The sequence below is a fragment of the Stenella coeruleoalba genome (assembly GCF_951394435.1).
Source record: "Stenella coeruleoalba genome assembly, chromosome: 12".
NCBI classification, from domain to species: domain Eukaryota; kingdom Metazoa; phylum Chordata; class Mammalia; order Artiodactyla; family Delphinidae; genus Stenella; species Stenella coeruleoalba.
The window spans coordinates 8,614,617-8,636,012 of NC_137158.1; the positions used below are offsets into that span (position 1 = coordinate 8,614,617).

At 41.9% G+C, this 21,396-nt stretch overlaps 1 protein-coding gene across 1 annotated transcript in view; it reads left to right on the top strand.

Annotated features, from left to right (window-relative positions):
• COL19A1 (collagen type XIX alpha 1 chain) overlaps nt 1–21,396 on the top strand; it is a 363,495-nt gene that overhangs the window by 258,086 nt on the left and 84,013 nt on the right. Inside the window, exon 18 of the mRNA XM_079939273.1 lies at nt 15,983–16,036. Within this exon, the coding sequence (XP_079795399.1) occupies nt 15,983–16,036 (54 nt within the window). The remainder of the gene's footprint in view (nt 1–15,982; nt 16,037–21,396) is intronic.

Consider the following 21,396-nt stretch of genomic DNA (forward strand, 5'->3'; position numbering starts at 1 on the left):
TCTAAATGCATGATGCTGCTTTCAAGACAAGGTAATTGTTGTCTCAGAGGAGGAATTTGAATGATGAAGGCCTTTATGACAGGCTTGCCAAATGTCTAGGAGAGAAAAGGATTACACCACATCCTGGAATGAGTCCTCAGCTGTAGATCAAATGAGTTTACTGAAGAATTTAGAAGATTAAGAAATATGCGACCATATGAAAGAGTTTATAATATTCAATTCCACAGGTTTTGATTGCCAGGGTGTTTGGGAGAGAGAGGTACTTATTTTATTTCAAGTATTAGATTTAGAATTTAAACTCAGCTATGGGTCTGACACACAGTGTTCATTAAATCCTGAGTACACGGTATTTAAAAGAAAAGTGGTTTATTATCTTTTGTAATATAATAAAATACCAATTTGTTAGACTACCAGAAAAGGGGGGAAATTCTATGCAAAAAAGAAAAGGTTTTTATTCATAGGTCAGCTCTTGTTTAAAAAGAATTAGTAGACTATATCATCTGCTCATTTTTGTATAAGAATTGTGGTTTATGGAAACTCTTTGTCTTTTTGATTGTGGGATAACTCCTCTAGTGGATTAAATATCTTTTGTCTGATACAAGTATTATCAAAACTCTATCTTGGGGTACATTTTTCATCAGCTTTTGTATTTTTTTAAGTTATTCACATAATAGATGACATGCATACCACCATACTGCAAAAAGTCCTATGAAGCACCTTGTCATTCTTACAGGAACTAGTTAAGGGAAGCATTGAAAAGAAAGGTGATATACCTGGCTCCCCACATTCTTCTATGCCACCTTCATGTTTAATTTCCCTGAACATAATGTACTTTAGCAAGAGGACTGCTATTTCCCAAATGGTTAGAAATGAACAGAGTTCTTCAAAATCAGTCCTTTCAAGATCATGTTAACCAACACTTTAAGAAAATGAGCTTATACAAAAATCAACCTGCTTCTAATTCACATCATTCAATAGTTTCACAAACTATTAAACATTTATTTAAGGCCTACTACGTGCCTAACACTGTTGGGAGCTAGGCTTGCAAAAATGAATACGATGTGGTCCTTGCCCTTCAAGTATTTAAGTTTAACTCACAGAAAATGTGAATAGAGGAAGAAAACTTGGAAAAGATAACGCCAGGGTGGTTTTCTTCTGGAATTGACAACTGAAGCATAAAGGTTGAGCCTTAAAAACAAGGAGGAATTCCTGCCCATCATGACACATGGATGAGCCCGGAGGGCGTTATGCTGAGAGAAATAAGCCAGTTCACCGAAAGACAAAGACTGCATGGCTCCACTTTTTGAGATTTCTAAAATGGTCAGACTTATGGAAGCAGAGAACACACAGGGGCGGGAGTACTGGGGAGTGTTATTCAACAGGTATAAAGTTTCAGTTATGCAGGATGATTACATCCCAGAGATCTGCCCTACGACATAGTGCCTATAGGTAGCCATGCACTATTGTGCATTTCAAAACTTGTTAAGAGGGTAGATTTCATGTTAGGTGTTCTTACCACACACACGCACACACGCACACACTAAGGGACACAAGGGAAGGCTGGGAGGTGCTGGGTATGTCAGTTACCTTGGTTGTGGTGATGAGATCACAGGTGTTTGCATCTGTCCAAACTCATCACACTGTACACATTAAATACGTGCAATTCTTTGTGTCTCACTTATACCTCAATAAAGCTGTTTCTATAAAAGTTGAGAAGGTCTGTCCAGTAAAGCAAATAGAGGGGAAGGAGAGAGCAAGCTAGGAGCTGCTGACAGAGGAAAGCAGCCTGAACAAAAGCTGAGCCCCGGGGAGTGGGGCAGGCGGCGGCCAGGCAGCTCTGACCATAGCACTGACACGTCGGGTCCAGCCCGGGCAGCGTCCTGGCAGAACTGCTATGAGGTCCACATGTCCCGAGAAGCCAGGACAATCTGTGAAGAGCTCTGAGTGGAGAGTCCCAGGGCCAGATTTCCTGATAGGTCTCTCTAGTGACACAGTAGTTGGAATGCTGAGAGAGAGTGAGATCCATCGCAGCTATCATAGTATTTACTAGTCATTTGTATTTTATTACAACTGACGTAGAGCTTAAGAGACGTCGCCCTTTACTTGTGGGCATTTTTAGATCAAAATGTTGTTGTTTTTCATTTGTTTGTCTTCTTCCACTTTGTACCTTATGTGAGATGAGCCCTCCCCCCTTCACAACAGGAAGGAAGGTAACAAGAGAAAGAAGGAAAGGTGGGTAGGCACCAAGATCCTTCCGACTGAGACTGGGAGATGGTGTCTGACTCACCCTACTGGCTGGCGTCTGAGATTCCTAAAGCATGTGTTAGAATGTCTTATGACAATGTGAACTATAAAAAAATATTAATTTTCTCTCTTATCGAGCAATAATCAAATAACACATAATGTCCCTCAAATGAGTGAACAGAATAGTATATAATTTTACTATATATGTTTGAGCAATTAGCCTTCAGAAAAGTTAAGGGAAAATTTTTTATTGATTTACTCTGACCGGTGGGATTGTCTGAAAAGAACCAAGGAATAGGAGTTTTTAGGAGGCATAGATCCTTTGATAACAGCATACTTTGCTCAATTTCTTCAAGAAAATGTTCTCCCCTCCAGGGCTTTAGAGATGTTCCCTACATCAAAGGTAGTGTTGTTATTCTGGGGAGTGTCAATGAAGATTTTTTTAAAATAGAAGAAAGAAATCTCTAATGGCCTGAAGCAACTCAAATAATTAAAACATTTTAACCAACCATTCTATTTGTGATTGTTCTGAAGCCAGATTTGTATTTTCTCACTTTCTTAAGAAACATTTGTACCAAAAAGATTAGTTGTTTAGAAAGAAGAATTTCCCACAACTTTGTGTGTGTGGAAGGACAATCTCTTTCACCCTGAGAGAGTACATTCTCTAGGGGAAAGAATCTAATAAAGGAATATTTACTAAAAGTAGATCTTTGAACTAATGTTATTAGATTTTCTTTATGAAATATTGTTTCATCAAAGTCCTATATATTACTCCAATTTAGCTTCCCATACTTAATAGCAACTTTTCCTCTCTTTGAGGAAGGTTTAGTTGAAACTTAGACACATGTAATCTGCATACATAAAGTTATTCTTATTGAGATGCTGGTAATTGAGGGGCAACTAACTGGTTCACAGAGCTGGCCACAGCCCTTCATCACTTTTTATAAAGTATTGGTCCAATTTCCTGTTAATAAGCAGAGCTGATCTTACCTATACAAAGGGAAAAGCTCCCAAATTCCCCCAAGTAACTTCTGTCATCTTGTTTTGAATGAATATTCTTCATTGGAGGGAAACCATTAAGTAGCAATGTCTTGGACTGATGATACCTGCAAATACACTAAGATTATGATTTTTAAAATGATTTATTTATTTTTGGCTGCATTGGGTCTTTGTTGCTGCGCGCGGGCTTTCTCTAGTTGCGGTGAGTAGGGGCTACTCTTCCTTGTGGTGTGTGGGCTTCTCATTGCAGTGGCTTCTCTTGTTGCAGAGCACGGGCTCTAGGCACGCGGGCTCAGCAGTTGGGGCTCACGGGCTCAGTAGTTGTGGCTCGTGGTCTCTAGAGCGCAGGCTCAGTAGCTGTGGCACACGGGCTTAGTTGCTCCACGGCATGTGGGATCTTCCCGGACCAGAGCTCAAACCTGTGTCCCCTGCAGTGGCAGACGGATTCTTAACCACTGCACCACCAGGGAAGCCCCTAAGATTATGATTGAGAGCAGTTTTCAGAGAGGAAGCACGAGAGCATTAAGCCTCTCCTTGGGGAAGGAAATAGCAGTAACTCCTGAGGAAACATATTCCACGGAAGAGAGAGAAATGGACCGGGAGAGGTGATTACAGCCCTAGCTCTGTGTTCGGTGCTCCACTGCCAGCGCATTATGTAATCCTCACAACTATCACGAGAAGTAGAAATGATGCTCATTTTATAATGGGGTAAAAGTTGCTTAGAAACATTGAGTAACTCGCCCAGGATCACACAAGTATAAGTAGGGGTTGTAGACTTGAGACCCAGGAATGGACCGCTAAACCCACCTTTATTCTCTCACTCACTCTCCAGTAAAAATTTCTTTGTCTTTCAAGCCTTCCAGTTATCTGAGTAGCATAAAGGAATGGAAAATAGTGGCCTCGTGTTAGGATGATGAGGCTTCGAGAGTCTCGGGACTTGAAATGCCTTAGTTTATTTCAGAGTATTCCAGGTTTTCATTCCTTTAGAAGGCAGAGCAGAGCAGCTGGCAATGAGGCGGAACAGAAGAGTTTAACTAATGAGCCATTAAAGGCGGCATGTCTTAGCCCACCCGTTTGACACTTCCATCACTTCTCATTCATCATCCCTGCAAACGTGTTTATTAAAAACCACATTAATTGGAAAATGTGTTATTATTCCTTTCTGGTGCAGGCAGGGCCCTTGATTTCCTTTCTTTTTTTTTTTCTCTGGCATTGTTTTTGTGCATTGTTTCATTATTGCAGTAAGAGAATTGAGCGGTGGGGCTCACGTGTGTCACAGAAATTCACATAATTTGTAATGTGGACCAGGAGCTCCCTCTACTGTTTCCACTGGGAAAGCTCTAGAAGAATGACTGTTCAGCCCTCAGGAGGCTGTCCAGGGTCTGGAGATTGCTCAGTGTTCGAGGCTTAATTATAAATCTACATGATTTTCAAAGTTTATTTTCAGGATTTTGTTGCATCTTATGCTTATCCTGTATTTTAAATACAAATGCTAGCTCATTGACAGTCATTTTCAATGTCAACCGGATGCCCTCTAGAAGTGAAAGCCCTTAGCTTTCTCTAAAATGCTGACTTATTGTAACACGCTGATAAAACTCTACAGCATGAGTTTTTGTGGGAGCTGACTCTGGTGGAATTTGTGCTTCTTTTCTAAAGGAACCATAAGATTGAAAACATATACAACCATGTTGTTTCCATTTTCATTTTAATTTCAGTGTAGAACTTCTTTCACCTTTAATGCATGAGGCATTGCTCAGTCCTGAAGGTTGTGGTTACAGAGCAGGATACATGGTTAAAAGAGTGAATTTAGGATGTGAAATTGAATTCATTTATCCAACACATACTTACCTCGATCACCTAGCATGTGTTAATGACTGTTACAAACCTTGAGTATACAGTGGTTTATGAAAAAAAAAAAAACAGACAAATTAAAGCTAAGGTCTCGGGCTTCCCTGGTGGCGCAGTGGTTGAGAGTCCACCTGCTGATGCAGGTGACACGGGTTCGTGCCCCGGTCCGGGAAGATCCCACATGCCACGGAGCGGCTAGGCCTGTGAGCTGTGGCCGCTGAGCCTGCGCGTCCGGAGCCTGTGCTCCGCAACAGGAGAGGCCGCAACAGTGAGAGGCCCATGTACCATAAAAAACAAAAACAAACAAACAAACAAAAAAATAAAGCTAAGGTCTCTACCTTCAATAACTTACACTCTATCATGTGTGTGTAGGGTGAGGGACCGATGGTGAAGAGGCAATTCCATAGGTAGACAAAACAATTTCAGCTTAATATGCAGTGCTGCAGGGGAATAAACTGGGTAGTGTGAGAGTGGTTTGGGAGGAAGAGTTGTTGCCCTAGTTAAGGTGGTCCAGGTGGCATCTCTGAGCATCTAGGTGACATTACTTGAGAAGAAGCCAGCAGTGTGAGGCCCAGAGCAAGAACTTTCCAGCCACAAAGATCAGGAAGTGCAAAAAGCCTGAGGTGGGAGAGAGGTTGCTGGATTCAGTAAACAGAAAGGAGCTGGGAGAACAGTGCCAGAGGAGGCTTTGGAGCTGAGGGGCTTAGCCTTATGAGAGTGGAATTGGGGAGCGGGGTCGGGGGGAGAATAAGTGGCAAGGAAAATAATCAACTGGTCACATCTCCCTTTTCTAGGTCTTCATGTTTTTATCTCAGGTGGTTAGATTTTTATTTTGATGTGATGAAATTATTATTCCTAATGATAATTCTAAAGGTAGCATCATTGTAGCATATCGTTTTTAGTCTCTGCATGGACAGGGAACAGACTTGTTTGCTGAGAAAACAAGGAAACAGACAAAGCTTTGACAGTTGCCCATTTCACTTGAGCCCAGCCTGAATCCAGGGGACACCATGTTTTTCCTTGGAGACGGAGAATCTCATCACATACAAGTCTCATTCTTTCCTCCCCACAGCTACACCTGAGGCTTCCTTTCTGATAGGCTGCAGGTTGATATGAGCAGTTATAACTATGAAAGTCTATGCTCTGGAAACACCATGGAACTAATGCCTTCCTGCATCTGTGCCCTGTTATCCATCACTATCCCCACCTTTTCCGTCTTCATCTCCAGCCTTATTTCCTATGCACTGAGGACCCATGGTGCAAAGTTAATGTTAGCAAGGCCCACCCCTAAGGGAAGTTAGTCCCCAAGACACATTTTGGACTGCTCAATAAAGTGGATGACAAGAATGTCCAATTAAAACATTTGACTTCTTGCTAAAATACTCTGTGTGACTATATGCATTTTGAGAACCATCATGTCTCAGTGGGAATCCAGTTCATAGTCTGAACATCCGTCTACAAGCTTTGAATTGATCAGGGTTTTCTGTTTCTCAGTTTTCCTTTCAGCAAAGAACTTTAGTCTCTTTGGTCTCTTAATGGCTAAAGGCCATGTACTGTACTGATATCTTCGGAGGAAAAGAACCTAACCATTTATCTGTGTCAACGGGAATAGTAATTTTATTCATAATAAAAATAAGATGACTTCCTCAGAGTTAAAAATAAAGATACCTAAGACCTATAAAATGGAGGCATGGCCAGTTAATCATTTTTATTGCCACTCGTCCCCCACTGGGGCCATGGTCCCAGACAAAACAGCTGTTGCCAACATTACTAACATTCCAGTGTCACCTTGTGTGGCCACGGAATCCGTAGACACGCCTGTGAGGCAGCTGGGGTCTCAGGTGGAGAATGTGAAAACCAGCACTTGGGCTCCACTCCCTAATTGCTTCTCTTTTTTTTCTCCCAATGAGCAGCAGCAGTGAGACATTATTAGCCACTTTCTGACTGCCTGAGTTTTTTACTAATTATAGATACACTTGGGAAGAAAAGGATTTTATGTTCTCACAGCCACTGACTCCTTTTCTTCATTTGGGGTCGTGTTATTGAAACCAACTATTAAGACTTCTGAATGACAGACGTCGTGTATAGCAATGATGGGACAGAATATTTGAAATCCTTGATATATGGTCACCAAACTTGTTATTGGGCCAGTGCATAGATTCAATACTGATTCTTTGTGGGAGGTAAACAGTAAGGTTTTAATCAATCTGATTGGCCTTTGAGAAATATTCAAAAAGGGAGACTTGTTTCCTAAATGATCTTATAATTTGTATTTGCTGATATAGTTTACAAAAATATCTCCATACAGCATTTAATTTTACCGCCGTATAACTCTGTGAAACAGGCAAGAAAAGATTATCTCCATTTTAACAATAAGAAAAGTCTGGACCTCCAGAAGTAAGGGGCTTAGCTAAACCCCTTCAGTCAGTTTTCTCTTCACAGCAGCTACAACCTGGTAGGAAATTGTTTCCATCAAAAGAGAGACTAAAAGAAGTTATGTGAGTAGAGAAGCAACAAGTTTTCAGCATTATCCGGGGAACCTGAAACATGAGAGGAAATTCTGTAGAAAGTAAGCCTGGAAGGAGCTTCAGTTATATCTGTAATTTCGTTAAAAGGTAAAGAGATCTAAAGTAAATATGGCAGATGGTTAGGACCTGACAACATTGGATTGTGGATTCATGGGGATTTATCCTATTATATTCTGTACTTTTCAACTGCTTGAAATATTCCAAATTTCTTTGACAAAACAGGAAAAGCATCCTGTGGGATGGGCTGAGGTTAATATCACTAATTACTTCTTCACCGGCCTAGAGTGTCAGCATCTTCTCTTTTGCCTGAAATCCTTTGTAGAATGGGGCAAAGTGTTTTAAAAATGAAATCATTCAGTGTTCTTTTCTAGAACTTCCCTGAGTGTACCCTCTGTAACCGTGCGGTTCAGTTGAGCCAAGACATGTCACTTGCATATTTATCATGAGTATGACCTACAGATCAGAAGGAAACCTTGATGGCAGACATTTGAGTTGAAAGTGGAGGCTCCAATCACCACAGAATAAAACGTCCCTTTGCTTTTGTCCAGAATGTCCCCAACCATTCGAGTTGTGTACATGCCCTTGGCCTCTACGTAACTTGGCAGCATGCAAGCCAGTGCCATCAGCCTGGCTGTCTTAAGTCTCTGCGGTTTGCCTGGGAATCACGTTTTCTCTGCCTAGGAAGCACTGTCATCCTACCAACACTTGTTTGTCCAAACTTTTTTATTTTATATTGGAGCATAGTTGATTAACAATGTTGTGTTAGATTAACGCTTTGTGTTAGCGAAGTGATTCACTTATACATGTATCTATTCTTTTTCAGAATCTTTTCCCATTTAGGTTGTTACATACTATTGAGCACAGACGTAGAGAAGAACTTATGGTTACAGGGGTGGGCGGCGGAAATGGTGAGGGGAAGGGATAGTTAGGGAGTTTGGGATTGACATGTACCAACACTTTTAAAGAGAGTGAATATTATCAGTTACATAAGTGGAATCTCAAAGCACTGATAGGTGCAGGCTGTGTAAGCCAACCTCCCTTCAGATTTGAGAGGTGTATTGAGAGATTCCTGAGGTCAGACAGGGGAGTGCAAGCTCAGCTGTTCCCCAGGTATGGTTTCTGTTGATGGTGAACTTTGGGCGATGCCACTGGATACAGATCATTTGTTTCACAATCTCCATCCTTACTAGTTCTCATGCCCCGCTGGCTTTAATCACCTCATGCAGGGTCAGTGATGTGGCTTCAGTGGGGAGGCAAGGCCCCTGTAGAGACTGCTGCTGCCCCTTATATTACAGGAAGCTGACACGTAACATTTTTGCTTTTGCAGGACATACTGAGGGGAAATGAGTATGAAACATTTTATGGATGGATAAGCAGAATCGCAGCGTTAGCGGAGGAATCATTTTTTTCTGACTGTCATGCCATGGAAATCAGTCATCAATGTCCCAGCAAGGCACTCTATCAAGAATGCAATGGGCTTTATAACCAATTAGATGGATTTGTTTCATGGTATCAGGGAAAATAAGCTCCTTTAGAAAATGATTTTTTTTTCTCCCCTGGAAAGTAAAGTGTTAAAAACTTCTGAGCCTCACAGCATAATGTAGAAAATCTGCTTTTATGAAATGGATTAATTACACCCATTGAATGCATTCACTGTCACAGCCTCATCCTCCCACCCCTGTTCCAAAATGACAAGTGAAACCAGCGGCTGTGTAATTTTGGAAAACAATCAGGTCACATATTGAGTATTTTGCTTATTCATATAACCATAAACTGCCTCTGCTTGAGTTCCCTCAATTACACAGCTCAGTGTGCAGGCCAGAAGAGACAAGCCCAGCTCAAGTGAGCACTTCTGGAATACACAGAGGGATGCATTTGAAAAATGTCCAAAGTGGCAGATGTGAAAACTTCTCATTCAAGACCCAGAAGCGCTGCTTCGCTGCAATCCTTCACCTGTTAATCACGCTGCTTCTGAACTTCTGAACCAGGGCTGCTGGCAATATCTCATACGGAGATACTTAGGAGCTACTGATCTTTCAAAGTAGAGTGCACGTGTATGCCACTGGGGTGGGGCAAGGGGGACCTGGCTGAGACAAGAGACGATCACTGCTGCTCAGAATTTCCAGAGCTTCACCAAGATTAAGCGTTGGCTGCTGGCTTCTAACAAAAACTGCTCTTACCTTTTTTAGGGGAAGTCCCCAGAAGATGCCCTTGACCAATGCTTGAACCAGTGTATTGCTGTATCACTTAATTCCTTCAGATCCCACATGGCAATACACAAATCTCTCTTCCACAAGAACACAATGGCACAATTGTAGTTTTGTTTGAAGGGTATCTCGTCTTCTTACTAAGTGTGACTACTTTCCCATGACTGTTCATCCACTGCAATTTCACGCTCGTAGGAATTTCAGCCTATCAATATGATCCCTAAGCAATCTTACTCTCGTTTCTAGTCTTTTTCCCACCAACTCTGACCATTTGTGTGTTTGTTTTTCTTCTACCATCTCCTAAATGCCAAGACTCTACCCCTCATTTGGTATCATTTGAACTTCAAACGTTACTTAAGGTGCCGATCAAGATTGCCAACTTCTTTCCTTTTCCCTCTCAGAAGTCTCCCTCTCACCTCTCTCTAATCCAGGCCCGCCTTGATTTTAACATTTCTTGTATCTGCCTGTGGTTCCTCTCGCTTATCCTCACCCTCCTCCCATTCTGGTCGCTCTCCTCTTGATCTCTTCTTGTCCAGTCTTTGAAAAGGTGCATCTACGCTGCGTCCCGGAGCTCCCTGTGCTTGGCCCTCGTAGATTCTGTCCCTCATTAATAGATCTGCAGTCTTTTACCCTTGAGTGCCCTACGTGATGTTTTTAACCAGCTTTAAGATGATTGATTTTGTTTTTTTTTTTTCTCTATCTGTCATCCCTCTCACTGTGAGGCAGATAAAGGAAAGAGTTAAAATATCAAAGATACAGCGTCAGGCCGACTTGGGTTGAAATCTAGCTGTTGTCTGCTAGTTGTATGACCTTGGGTAAGATAGTAAACTTTTTGTTATAAGTAAAATAAGGATAATGCCTACCTCATTGGACTGCTGTAAAAGCAAAATGCAATAACATATGTACCTGCCACACAGTTATTACTTTCCAAGGATTACTATTGCCATTTATTAATATTCTTATCATTATCCCATTTTATCATTCTCTTCCATCCGCTCATTATGTTTTACTTTCTTTCCCCGGATTTAATCCAGGACCTCCCATTTCTAAAGCAAAAGTGTTGATACCTTTCCAAGTTCTTTGATTATCATCCTCCTATAGCTTTCTCCTCTGAGTCCCACTTTTTACAATCAAAGTTCGTCTTAAGACTTAACTACATTTCTCAGAGCCTCATGCCAGAAAGTGAGTGCCAAAGGCCTGGGGGGCTGCGAAGCCACAGTCTTCAAGATCTGCACTCCCCCGTTTTCTGTACCCTCTCCTCCCTCGGTGCTGTCTTCTCCTGTCCCACCTGCCACATAGCATCCCGTTCCTCCTCCCCTTTTTTGTCCCATCCAACTTGCTCTCAGGAAATACTTACTGAATGATTCATAAGAATATATTCAAGTGGAACAACTCTTATACATGGTTCTACCATTTGTTTATTGCGTGATTTGGGGGTAAATCTATCCGTTTTCCCCTGTCAGATGGAGAACATAATCATACCCATCTCACATAGTCTTTATGAGAATCAAATAAGATGATGTGTTTTGCAGTCACATTACCCTGCCATCTAAGAAAATATAAGTGAAAACGTATTTAGAATCATGCTGAGCTGTATGAATATGAAACATTAGTATTACATCTCCCAAAACCCAACACCAAATAAACCAGTCTTTCTATATGAAGTTTTAGGCAGGCATAAACCAGAAGGTGGGTGAGACATTTTCAGAAATGAGAGCCCCTTCCCAGGAACCTTAAATTTCACCTAATACGTGCTATCTGGCCCACATCCCCACTGTAATCCCATAAAGGAGAACTTGAGGTCTCTGTGTTGAAATATAACCACAGTATAAACACTTAATGAATCCCCTCCTTGCTTCAGAAATCGTATTTTGCAATTTGAGAGTTTTCAGCAATTTTGGGGGGGAGGGGTTGGAGTGCTGGTATCTCTTTAGCCACTAAAACTTTGTAGCAGAAACGTTCTCTGAAAAACAATCTATTCTAAAATTACAACTGTTTAAGTTAATTAAATCCCAAGAGACAATGAAAAAACTCATTTAGAGCAAATGTTTAAGATAAATAAAAGGATCTGTGTTTAAAAGAAAAAGAAATTGATTTCCCAAATATTTTCTAAAGAGTACTATTGATTTTTCTCTCAGAATTGGAGACAACTTTCCATGTTGTAATTCTGGTCAAAAATCCATCCATAAGCTCTTTTCTACTAACTGGAGCTCACTGCAGCTTTGTTTTCAGTTATTTAGCCAGATTCTTAGATTAATCTGCATCTGTTGGCCCTGTTTTCTGTGAGTTTGGAAGCAGCAAGACCCCTGCTCGGTTTGCTACCATTCCTAACTGAAATCAAAACGAAGGAGCAAGAAATTGGCTATACCCTCAAAATTTTTCTTGCAAAAGATTCTATTGAATTCAGCAAATACTGGGATGGGGGTACTATATGTTATGATAAGATAAAAAAGATTGAAACTCCTATCTTCAAGGCGTTTTCATTCCAACTGGAAAGATAGACATGTACTCAAACCACCATAAATCAGGGCTTCCCTGGTGGCGCAGTGGTTGAGAGTCTGCCTGCTGATGCAGGGGACGTGGGTTCGTGCCCTGGTCCAGGAAGATCCCACATGCCGCGGAGCGGCTGGGCCCGTGAGCCATGGCCGCTGAGCCCGCGCGTCCAGAGCCTGTGCTCCGCAACGGGAGAGGCCACAACAGTGAGAGGCCTGCGTACCACACACACACACACACAAAAAAAAACCATAAATCAGTATAAAGGTGCTTCACTAAGTTATATATAATGTTATAGATGGAATATATATATGTAAGAGAAAAGCTCGTTCTGACACTAACCTTCCCAGCAATTACTGTATTATTGAAACATGCCTCATCTTACCATTTCTATGAATGAGGTTAGGCTTCCTAATAATTTTTTTAATATAAGAAAAATAATTACTGGTCTTTGCCTTTTCTACTAGCCATTAGAAAGTTAGAAATATTTCTTGAAAATTAGCCCAAATGACTTTTCAATAACAAACTTTCTATCTCTTCTTATAGCAAAGCTGTTTTTTAGCATGCTTTGAAAAAAGTTGATTAGTGCAACTTTCTTCATAGAGGTTTTTGGTGTTTCAAAGGTTGTTAGCAAAGTTAATTGGAAACCCACGGGGCCAGAAGGCAGTTGTGTACAACCTGAAAATATGTATTTGTGAATCCTGAAAGGAGCCCCTAATGAGAGAGCTCCTAATGAAGAGTGCTGGTGTGTGGAGATGAGTGGTACCCAGATGGCGCACGGACGTTCAGTCAGCAGTTACGGGGAGCTGAAGGATGCTTTCAGAGAAGAGGGAGGAAGGAAGACAGTTCAGGAAGGAGGGCCAGAGAGGGAGCAGAGTGGCTGAGGGGCCACGGAGACCTTGATTCAGAACATCAAGGGTGCGCTAAAGCTGACCCAAAGGCCCAGCCCTGACGGTGACAGGGAGCTCGCAGCAAAGACCAGGGAAGGGAAAAAGGCAAAAGTGGGTTCTTCGAGCTCCGCATACTGCGTGAACTGGCTGGAAAATGAAAGTGCGGCCAAGACCAGGACCGAAGAAGCTTTAACACAGAGCTCTTCCCATCCTTTAGACGTTGGGAATCTGTGGCCCAAACTGAAATCTAAGGAGCTGATAATGCAAACAGTTGATCATTTTCACACTAGCATCTGATGACGCTGGTGGCAGACAGGGTATTTCTCTGTCTTACACCTCTAGCAAGATTTTAGCCAAAAAAAAAAAAAACCCCTTTTTAAATGCTTTAAACTATTACCGAGCATATATGTTCCCAAGATGAATGTATCTTTAATTCCCTTCATCACACCAGGCATGGTTCTTTGCAGTAGGAGACAACATCAGGGTCTCTCCCCACACCAGGCTGATGGACTGCTCCGGTAATTACACGCGAGCACAGTTGGGTTATGAACAGGTGTGTCTCCCCGGAGCTCATGAGCATTTTACAGCTGTTGTGTAATTGTCTACTTATCCCATTAACTCGGGCGTCCTGTGTCTCCCAGCCCAACACAAATAGAGCAAAGCCGTGGTATCTGTATGGCTGCTGCAGGAGCAGGATACTGGGACAGTTTTCCTTTCCACAACCATAATTTAAAATTTCCTGCAAAAATTATTTTAGGCTGAGAATCTGCTTTTAAGTTACAAGAGTTGAGCAACTAAGAAGTGAGTTTGGGGCCAGGCTGCCTCCATTAAATATTAGCCCTGCCATGTACCAGGGGTGTGACCTTGGGCCAGTTAACTATTTCAAACGCTCATTTTTCTGTATCTTTGAATTGGAAATAATGATGGTACATAACGTCATGGCGTCATTGTAGAGATGAAATGAGCTAGTCTATTTGAAACCCTCGGTGTAATGCCTGGCGCACGATACACACCACCTAAATGTGTGCCGTTATTATCTGGTGGGTTCTTCTGCTCTAGTTGACAGACGTTATTAATTGATCCGCTGTATTCAGGAGCCCCACTTGTTAAGCCTTTCCCTTTTAGCTAAGACGAATGTGTCTGAAGCTAAGTGTACCTACCACATCACTAGTCTTTGATCTAATTGACCTTATGATCAATACACATTCACCAGTCACCCAATGCCTGCTATGCAGATACCCCTAAGTTACCTTTGATGCTACTACATACGGCATCTAAGATTTCTCCTTGCCTTGTTAAAAATAGTTGCAGAAGGATCAATGTGTATGGAGTCTCATGTCTCCTGAATTTCAGGAATGAGTTCCTAGCTCGTACCTTCTTGGCCGGAAACTTTGTGAAACAACTCCCAACTCAGTAATTGCTTTCCTCTTCGCTTCAACTACCTGACCTGGAATACGTCACACAAAGCTGGCTGATGGAAAAAGAACCTGAAAAATAATAGCGCCTTGAGAATTATTTTCTGACATTAGCTCTGTTTTGATTCCAGCAAGGTAACAGCGTCGTTTGTCTTTCCAACCACCGTCAGCTCCGTTCCACACAAGGCCTATTATTTTCTCACGAGTTATATCTGCCTCCTTCTATCATCCATCACTACATCTTGCTGTCCTCAACATTTAACGGCACAAAGTAAAGCCTTCATGTTAGATCTTCTCTCACAGGCCGTTCCTAAGAAACACCCGTCATAACTGTTGACCAACATTAATCTTTCCAAGATAACCTAAGGCGTTACCTATATCAGTGAGCGCAGCTAGCAGATGTTCCTTAAAATGTTTCTTCACTTTCCAAAGCTTTCGTTTGCTTTTTAAAATAATCATCTTTGTATAATGGTGACTTTGGTTGGCTGAATCATGATCTTTCGGTGTCTTGTCTTCTGAGAACTTCGCTTCTGTAACATTTTCTCTCTTCCTAGGAGCTCTCGAGGTGCGGATGAAATATGCAGTCTCTTTTCTGAGACAGCTGAATCTATTTTGGCTGAACTACCTAAATTAAAATCACGTTAATCTTTGCGTTTTCTTACACCCCTTTCCCCAAAATTTAATCCCTGAAAAACTCAGAGAACGCTTCTCTTCCTCTCTTCCTGGAAGTTTTAGGGACAGACAAATGTCTTTACTTCCTTCCTACCCACCCAAAGCTCAGCAGAGTGCTTCGTGAATATTTCCACATCATCTGAAAAGTACATGTATTTAAAGGTCTTAAGCCCAAGGTTATACCGCAGATATCTTTTTCTGGCCTGAAAGTCCGTGGGAAGCCCATGTTCACCCAACTAATTCAAATAAGTAAAGCAATAACAAAACAATATGTTTCCCTTATTTTTTAAGGTAATAACACATGGGCATACACTTCCGTAATTCACTGATAAAAGCCCTCTAAGAAGTGTCAAACATAAACTGAAGCTCTTCAGCCTCTTGCCTTGAGGAGTTTTATGGGTAAGATTCCTTTTAATAAGGAATATGCTGATGGCTGACCTTTTAGTAAAATGTTACGTGTTCCCGGTTAGGACCTTTCTTTGGATTCATGCAGGCTTTAACCTAGAAATACGTTTAAGAACCAGATAAGCTAATGTCCATGTGATTCTCTATTAATTAGAATACTTGACTGAACAGACACTTCCTTCTTCTTACCTGTGAGATTTTAAGAGCTCTTAGATACATTATTTAAATACACATTGTTTTGGTAAATGTTTACGTACGTCTTTGATTTGTTTCTAATACAGGGACCTCCTGGAATACAAGGAATGCAACAGCCTCTTGATGGATATTATCACAAGGTATGGCTTCTTTCACTCACATCATGTATACAGAGATTTTATGTGATGGTATTTTTGAAAAATAAAATGAACTTAATTGCTAACTGCTCAGACTTTGAAACATAATCACATATACTTAACATCTTTCCATAATGAAAATGTTTCCAAAAAAGTATTTTGATCAGCATCTTTTTACAAAACCAGGATTTTATCTTTATTTAGTTATTTATTTTTTAATTAATTAATTTATTTTTGGCTGGGTTGGGTCTTCGTTGCTGCGCACGGGCTTTCTCTAGTTGCGGCAAGCGGGGGCTTCTCTTCGTTGTGGTGCGCAGGCTTCTCATTGTGGTGGCTTCTCTTGTGGCGGAGCACAGGCTCTAGGCCCGTGCAGGCTTCAGTAGTTGTGGCTCGCGGGCTCCAGGCATGCCAGCTTCAGTAGTTGTGGTGCACGGGCTTAGGTGCCCCGTGGCATGTGGGATCCTCCCGGACCAGGGCTCGAACCCGTGTCCCCTGCATTGGCAGGCAGATTCTTAACCACTGTGCCACCAGGGAAGTCCCTATCTTTACTTTTTAAAAGTTTATTTCAAAGTTTGCAAAAGTTCATACAAAAAATTAACATAAAAAACAGGTTTCACCATTGATAGCATCATATATGTGGTTTCCCTGAAGGCAGAAAGAGATGATTTGCTACCTTAGAGCTCTGGGTACTGCAACGGGTGATAGATTTCTTACCAAACTAACAGGTGCTACACTAAAATCTCAAGCAAAGGTTTACATACTATGGGTCAAGACTGAAGGCTCCCACCTCTCAGGAAGGAGCCACTTTAACTTCACCAAGATTTTTAATTACCCATTGGTTTGGATGGAGTATGACATGGAAGGATCTGACAGCCAAAAGGCAAGACAGTTTTGCCCCCAATTCTACAAGGAAGCACAGCAGACAGAGAAGAATGGGTGTGGGCAACCGAGTGTGACTCAGAGACCTAAGTGAGACCATTGGTTGGCTCACCATTCAGCACATGTTTGGGGTCTGATCACTTTGTGAGGGGCATTCTGGCCACTGACTCGGATCCCTTATTACATCATGGTTTATCACTGATAAGCTGCAAATTTGGAGAAACTCCCCTTTATGTCTGTCCTGTGTTCTTGGTCTCCCTTTCTTAGATTCCTCTGGCTACTTTTGTTCCTCTGTTTAAAAACCCAAAGAAGGGCTTCCCTGGTGGTGCAGTGGTTGAGAGTCCACCTGCCGATGCAGGGGACACGGGTTCGTGCCCCGGTCTGGGAGGATCCCACGTTCCGCGGAGCGGCTGGGCCCGTGAGCCGTGGCCGCTGGGCCTGCGCGTCCGGAGCCTGTGCTCTGCAACGGGAGAGGCCACAACAGTGAGAGGCCCACATACCAAAAAAAAAAAAAAAAAAAAAACATTAAAAAAACCCAAAGAAACACTCTGTGCCAGCAGAGGCCTTGAAGGCAGCGGGTGCACAGAAAATGACAAGCTAATTAATTCAAAACCCCAGTTCTTCCATCAGATTAAGTTCAACATGAAGACATGGATCGTTCGTGGCTGATAAATTTAAAATCAGAAGTGTGGAAAGTCTCTTCCACTTCCTGCATGATCCTATCTTAACTTTTCTCATTTCCTTAGATCTTCCAGGGAATATTGTATTAGGAGGAACGTATGAGGTATATTGTATGATCCTTTAGTAAACATTTTCTGTAGAGATCTCTCTGTACCAACTTTTTCACAACCATAAGGCTTGGCCCACATGAAAAAACGTAAGAGAAGCATATCTAAAATTACTCAGTTAAAATACACTGCATTTCTGTAATGACATCTACTGGTACAAAATAGGATTTACTATAAATGCTTCAAAATAATGAGAATGAGTGGGCTCTGATCTAACAGTGTCAGCTAAAAAAAACTTAAAGAATATTGTGTGTTACTACCACCCTTGGTATAAAATTTACCAAGTTGCTACTCAGCTACTTAGATATTTGCCATCCTTTGCAAAACTTTTAATGCTCATCTCTTTGCAAGTCTCTCAGCATTACTTCTGTGTATAGTTTATCTTGCCAGCGAGTCAGTTTTCCCTTAAATGAAGATATATAGTGCATTTATATTTTAGAATCTGAAGTTGAGAACATAAATTTTTTACTTTAAGGTTATATTTCCCCAAAACGAGGCTGACGGACCGGAGAAGGTGGGTGGAGTCTTGCTAACAGCAAACCAGTTCTCTGAATTTAGCTGTTGACTCACCTAAAAGAACTCCAGCTATTGTTACTACCGTTGTTACCACGGGATTGAGGCTCACAGGTGTTTAGTCCACCTGTGCTCAGAAGGTGACTTCAGAATTGGAGCACCGCTGGGTAAAGAGGGGAGACCATAGCTTCTCTTCCCCAAATGAAACACCGTTGCCAGTTAACATCAGAAGGCTTTAGACCCGCCTGGGAATTAATGGAAGGTAACTTTCCAAATACTTGACTCTGTTTCCTTCTGAGAATAGTTAGGGCTGTTCCATGGAGGTCCCACCAGGATGGATGGAGGGGTAGGGCCCACCTTCTCAGCACCTACACTGAGCACCTTTCTGGGTTGTAACCGCCACCTCTTCACCCTCGGCTTCACAAAAGAAAGGGCCAAGCGTGCCATGGTGAATGAGATGCCTGTCTTCACTTGGCCGTGTCCCCAGCAGGTCACGACCCCCACCCGTTTGGGAGGCTGAGCTTGTTTCGATTTGCAGTTCATCGCATGCCTGATGGTCTGGCCGTCGCAAATAAGCACAGAGAGAAGGGGGCCCTGAGTGAAACTTTCCTGGAGAGTAAATAATGGACCATGTATTGAAACATATAAAGTGACATTCCAAGGTTAAAATAATCTTCCCGTTTAAACTGGCATTGATTTATGTAATGTCTGCACTTGAGTCCTGGGCCTCGGCACCTCAGCTCGCAGCAGCTCAGCCGTCCTGCAGCCTGGATTCTGCGGAAGCAGCTGCCCCTGGGAGAACGAGTGGCAGACCACTCATACACCTCCCCTCCCCTTCCTCTCCTGAAAGAGCTCCTGGCTCATTCCCTCATCCCAGGAATCCTCAAAGCAAAGTAATTGCCTTTGGCCCCTGTACAAGAGTTGATCGTTTTCCCCTACACTTTTCCTTGTCATCAGAGGAAGAAGCTCAGGCATAAGAAGCCCTCTCCTCTCACAGCACAAATCAAAAAGAGAATTGGGGAAGAAAAAAAAGGAAGTGAGGAAAAGAGAGACTAAGGAGGGAGGTCAAGACAGTTATCTAAGTATGTTTCTGTGTATTTTGCATGCCCACTTGAGGATGCAAAGAATGAAAGGTAGATTCCCCTCTCCATCACAAAAATAATTTGCAGAACAGCTGCTCCTATTCTGCAAGACTGGTTGCAAAGGAGCAACAATGCCGAGCATATTCTTCCCCTCAAGGAAAATCTTCTCACCATCCAGCAAACTGCTCTGCATTGTCTCCAGCTCTGGGGATTTTAAGAAAAATTTGATAGGTTCTGTCAACTGCTAAAGCCGTCAGATCCAGAGCTCCTTACACCAATCTAGATGGGAAAGGAAAAAAAAAAAAGCATTCTCTGTGGAGGCCAGGTACTTGCAGGTTTTACATTCCATATTGGTTTTTAAAGATGCATGTGGAAAACGTGTAGTTGGTTATCTTAACATCACCACCCTCGGTGCAATTTGCTGAGAATCAGTCTCATCTGTTGGAGATTGAGGCTGTGTCTCCCTGCAACCAGTTCCAGTGTTCACTTCTCCAAATTGTTGATCCAAGAAAACCAATTTGCTAGCAAAATAATCTGTTTTTCCTTTCAAGTATCAAACCGCAACTTCATTTTCATATGCACAGACTAGAAAGGACAGAAAACATTTCTCCAGAATCAAACACTCAAGGTCTTTCCAAGCGGTAAGTTAAACCCAAAGATAGCACAGAAAGTGAAGGCCTCCTTGGAAACACTGGAGGCAACCCTTCTGGGCCTGGAAGATTTAGAAATAAAATTTAAGTCCTAACTTCCTGTCTTCCCCTCCCAGTGCCCCAGGATCCACTAGCTTTGGAAAACATCATGGATTTAGGCACAGACATACGGATTTTTGGATTTTAGCAGTATTACAGAGAAATCTGAAACTCACCTGGGCCCGGCCCCTCCCCTCTGTGGCCCACCACACTCGGAGCTGGTGAAATGTGTTCCCGCGAGCACTTGAGAAGCTGGACTTGGTGCCAGCCTTGGGCCTTATTTCCAAGTGAGCACAGCCCTCTTAGGCCACATGTTCTATTTAACTTACTAGGGCTACTGTAATGAAGCAAAGTGACTGGCTTAACCCCCAGAAATGTGTGATCTCACAGCTCCGGAGGTGTTGACAGGGCCACGCTGTCTCTGGAGCTTCCGGGAGAGGTGTGTTCAGGCCTCACTCCCAGCTCCTGGTGGCTCCTTGGCTTATAGTACCTCCAGCTTTGTTCTTCTTTCTCAAAATGACTTTGGCTATTCAGAGTCTTTTATGGTTCCATATAAATTTTAGGATGATCTGTTCTAGTTCTGTGAAAAACTGTAATCGATATTTTGATAGAGGTTGCATTAACTCTGTAGATTGCTTTGGGTCGCATGGCCATTTTAACAATATTAATTCTTCCAGTCCATGAAGATGGGATATCTTTCCATTTCTTTGTATCATCTTCATTTCCTGAATATTGTTTGAGAGTTTTCAGAGCATGGATACTTCACCTTCTCAGTTCAGTTTATACCTAGGTATTTTATTCTTTTTGATTTGATTTTAAATGGGATTGTTTTCTTGCTTTCTCTTTCAGATAGTTCATTATTAGTGTATAGAAAAGCAACAGATTTTTGTATGCTTATCTCACATCCTGCAACTTTACTGAATTTGTTTATTGGTTCTAATAGTTTTTTGATGGAGACTTTGAGGTTTTCTATATATAGTATCAAGTCATCTGCCAAAAGTGACAGTTTTACTTCTTTCCTTCCCATTTGGGTGCCTCTTATTTCTTTTTTCATGTCTGATTACTGTGGCTAGGACTTCCAATACTATATTAAATAGAAGTGCAAAAACGGGCAAACAGGTTTTCTTCCTGATTTTAGAGGAAAGGCTTTCAGGTTTTCACTGCTGAATAAGATGTTAGCTATAGGTTTGTCATAAATGTCATTTATTATGTCAAGATAGGTTTCCTCTACACCAACTTTGATGAGAATTTTTATCATGAATGGATGTTGAATTTTGACAAATGCTTTTTCTGTGTCTGTTCAGATTACCCTGTGATTTTTATCCTTCCCTTTGTTAATGTGGTGTATCACATTGGTTGATTTATGGGTATTGAACCATCCTTACATCCCTGGAATAAATCCCACTTGATCA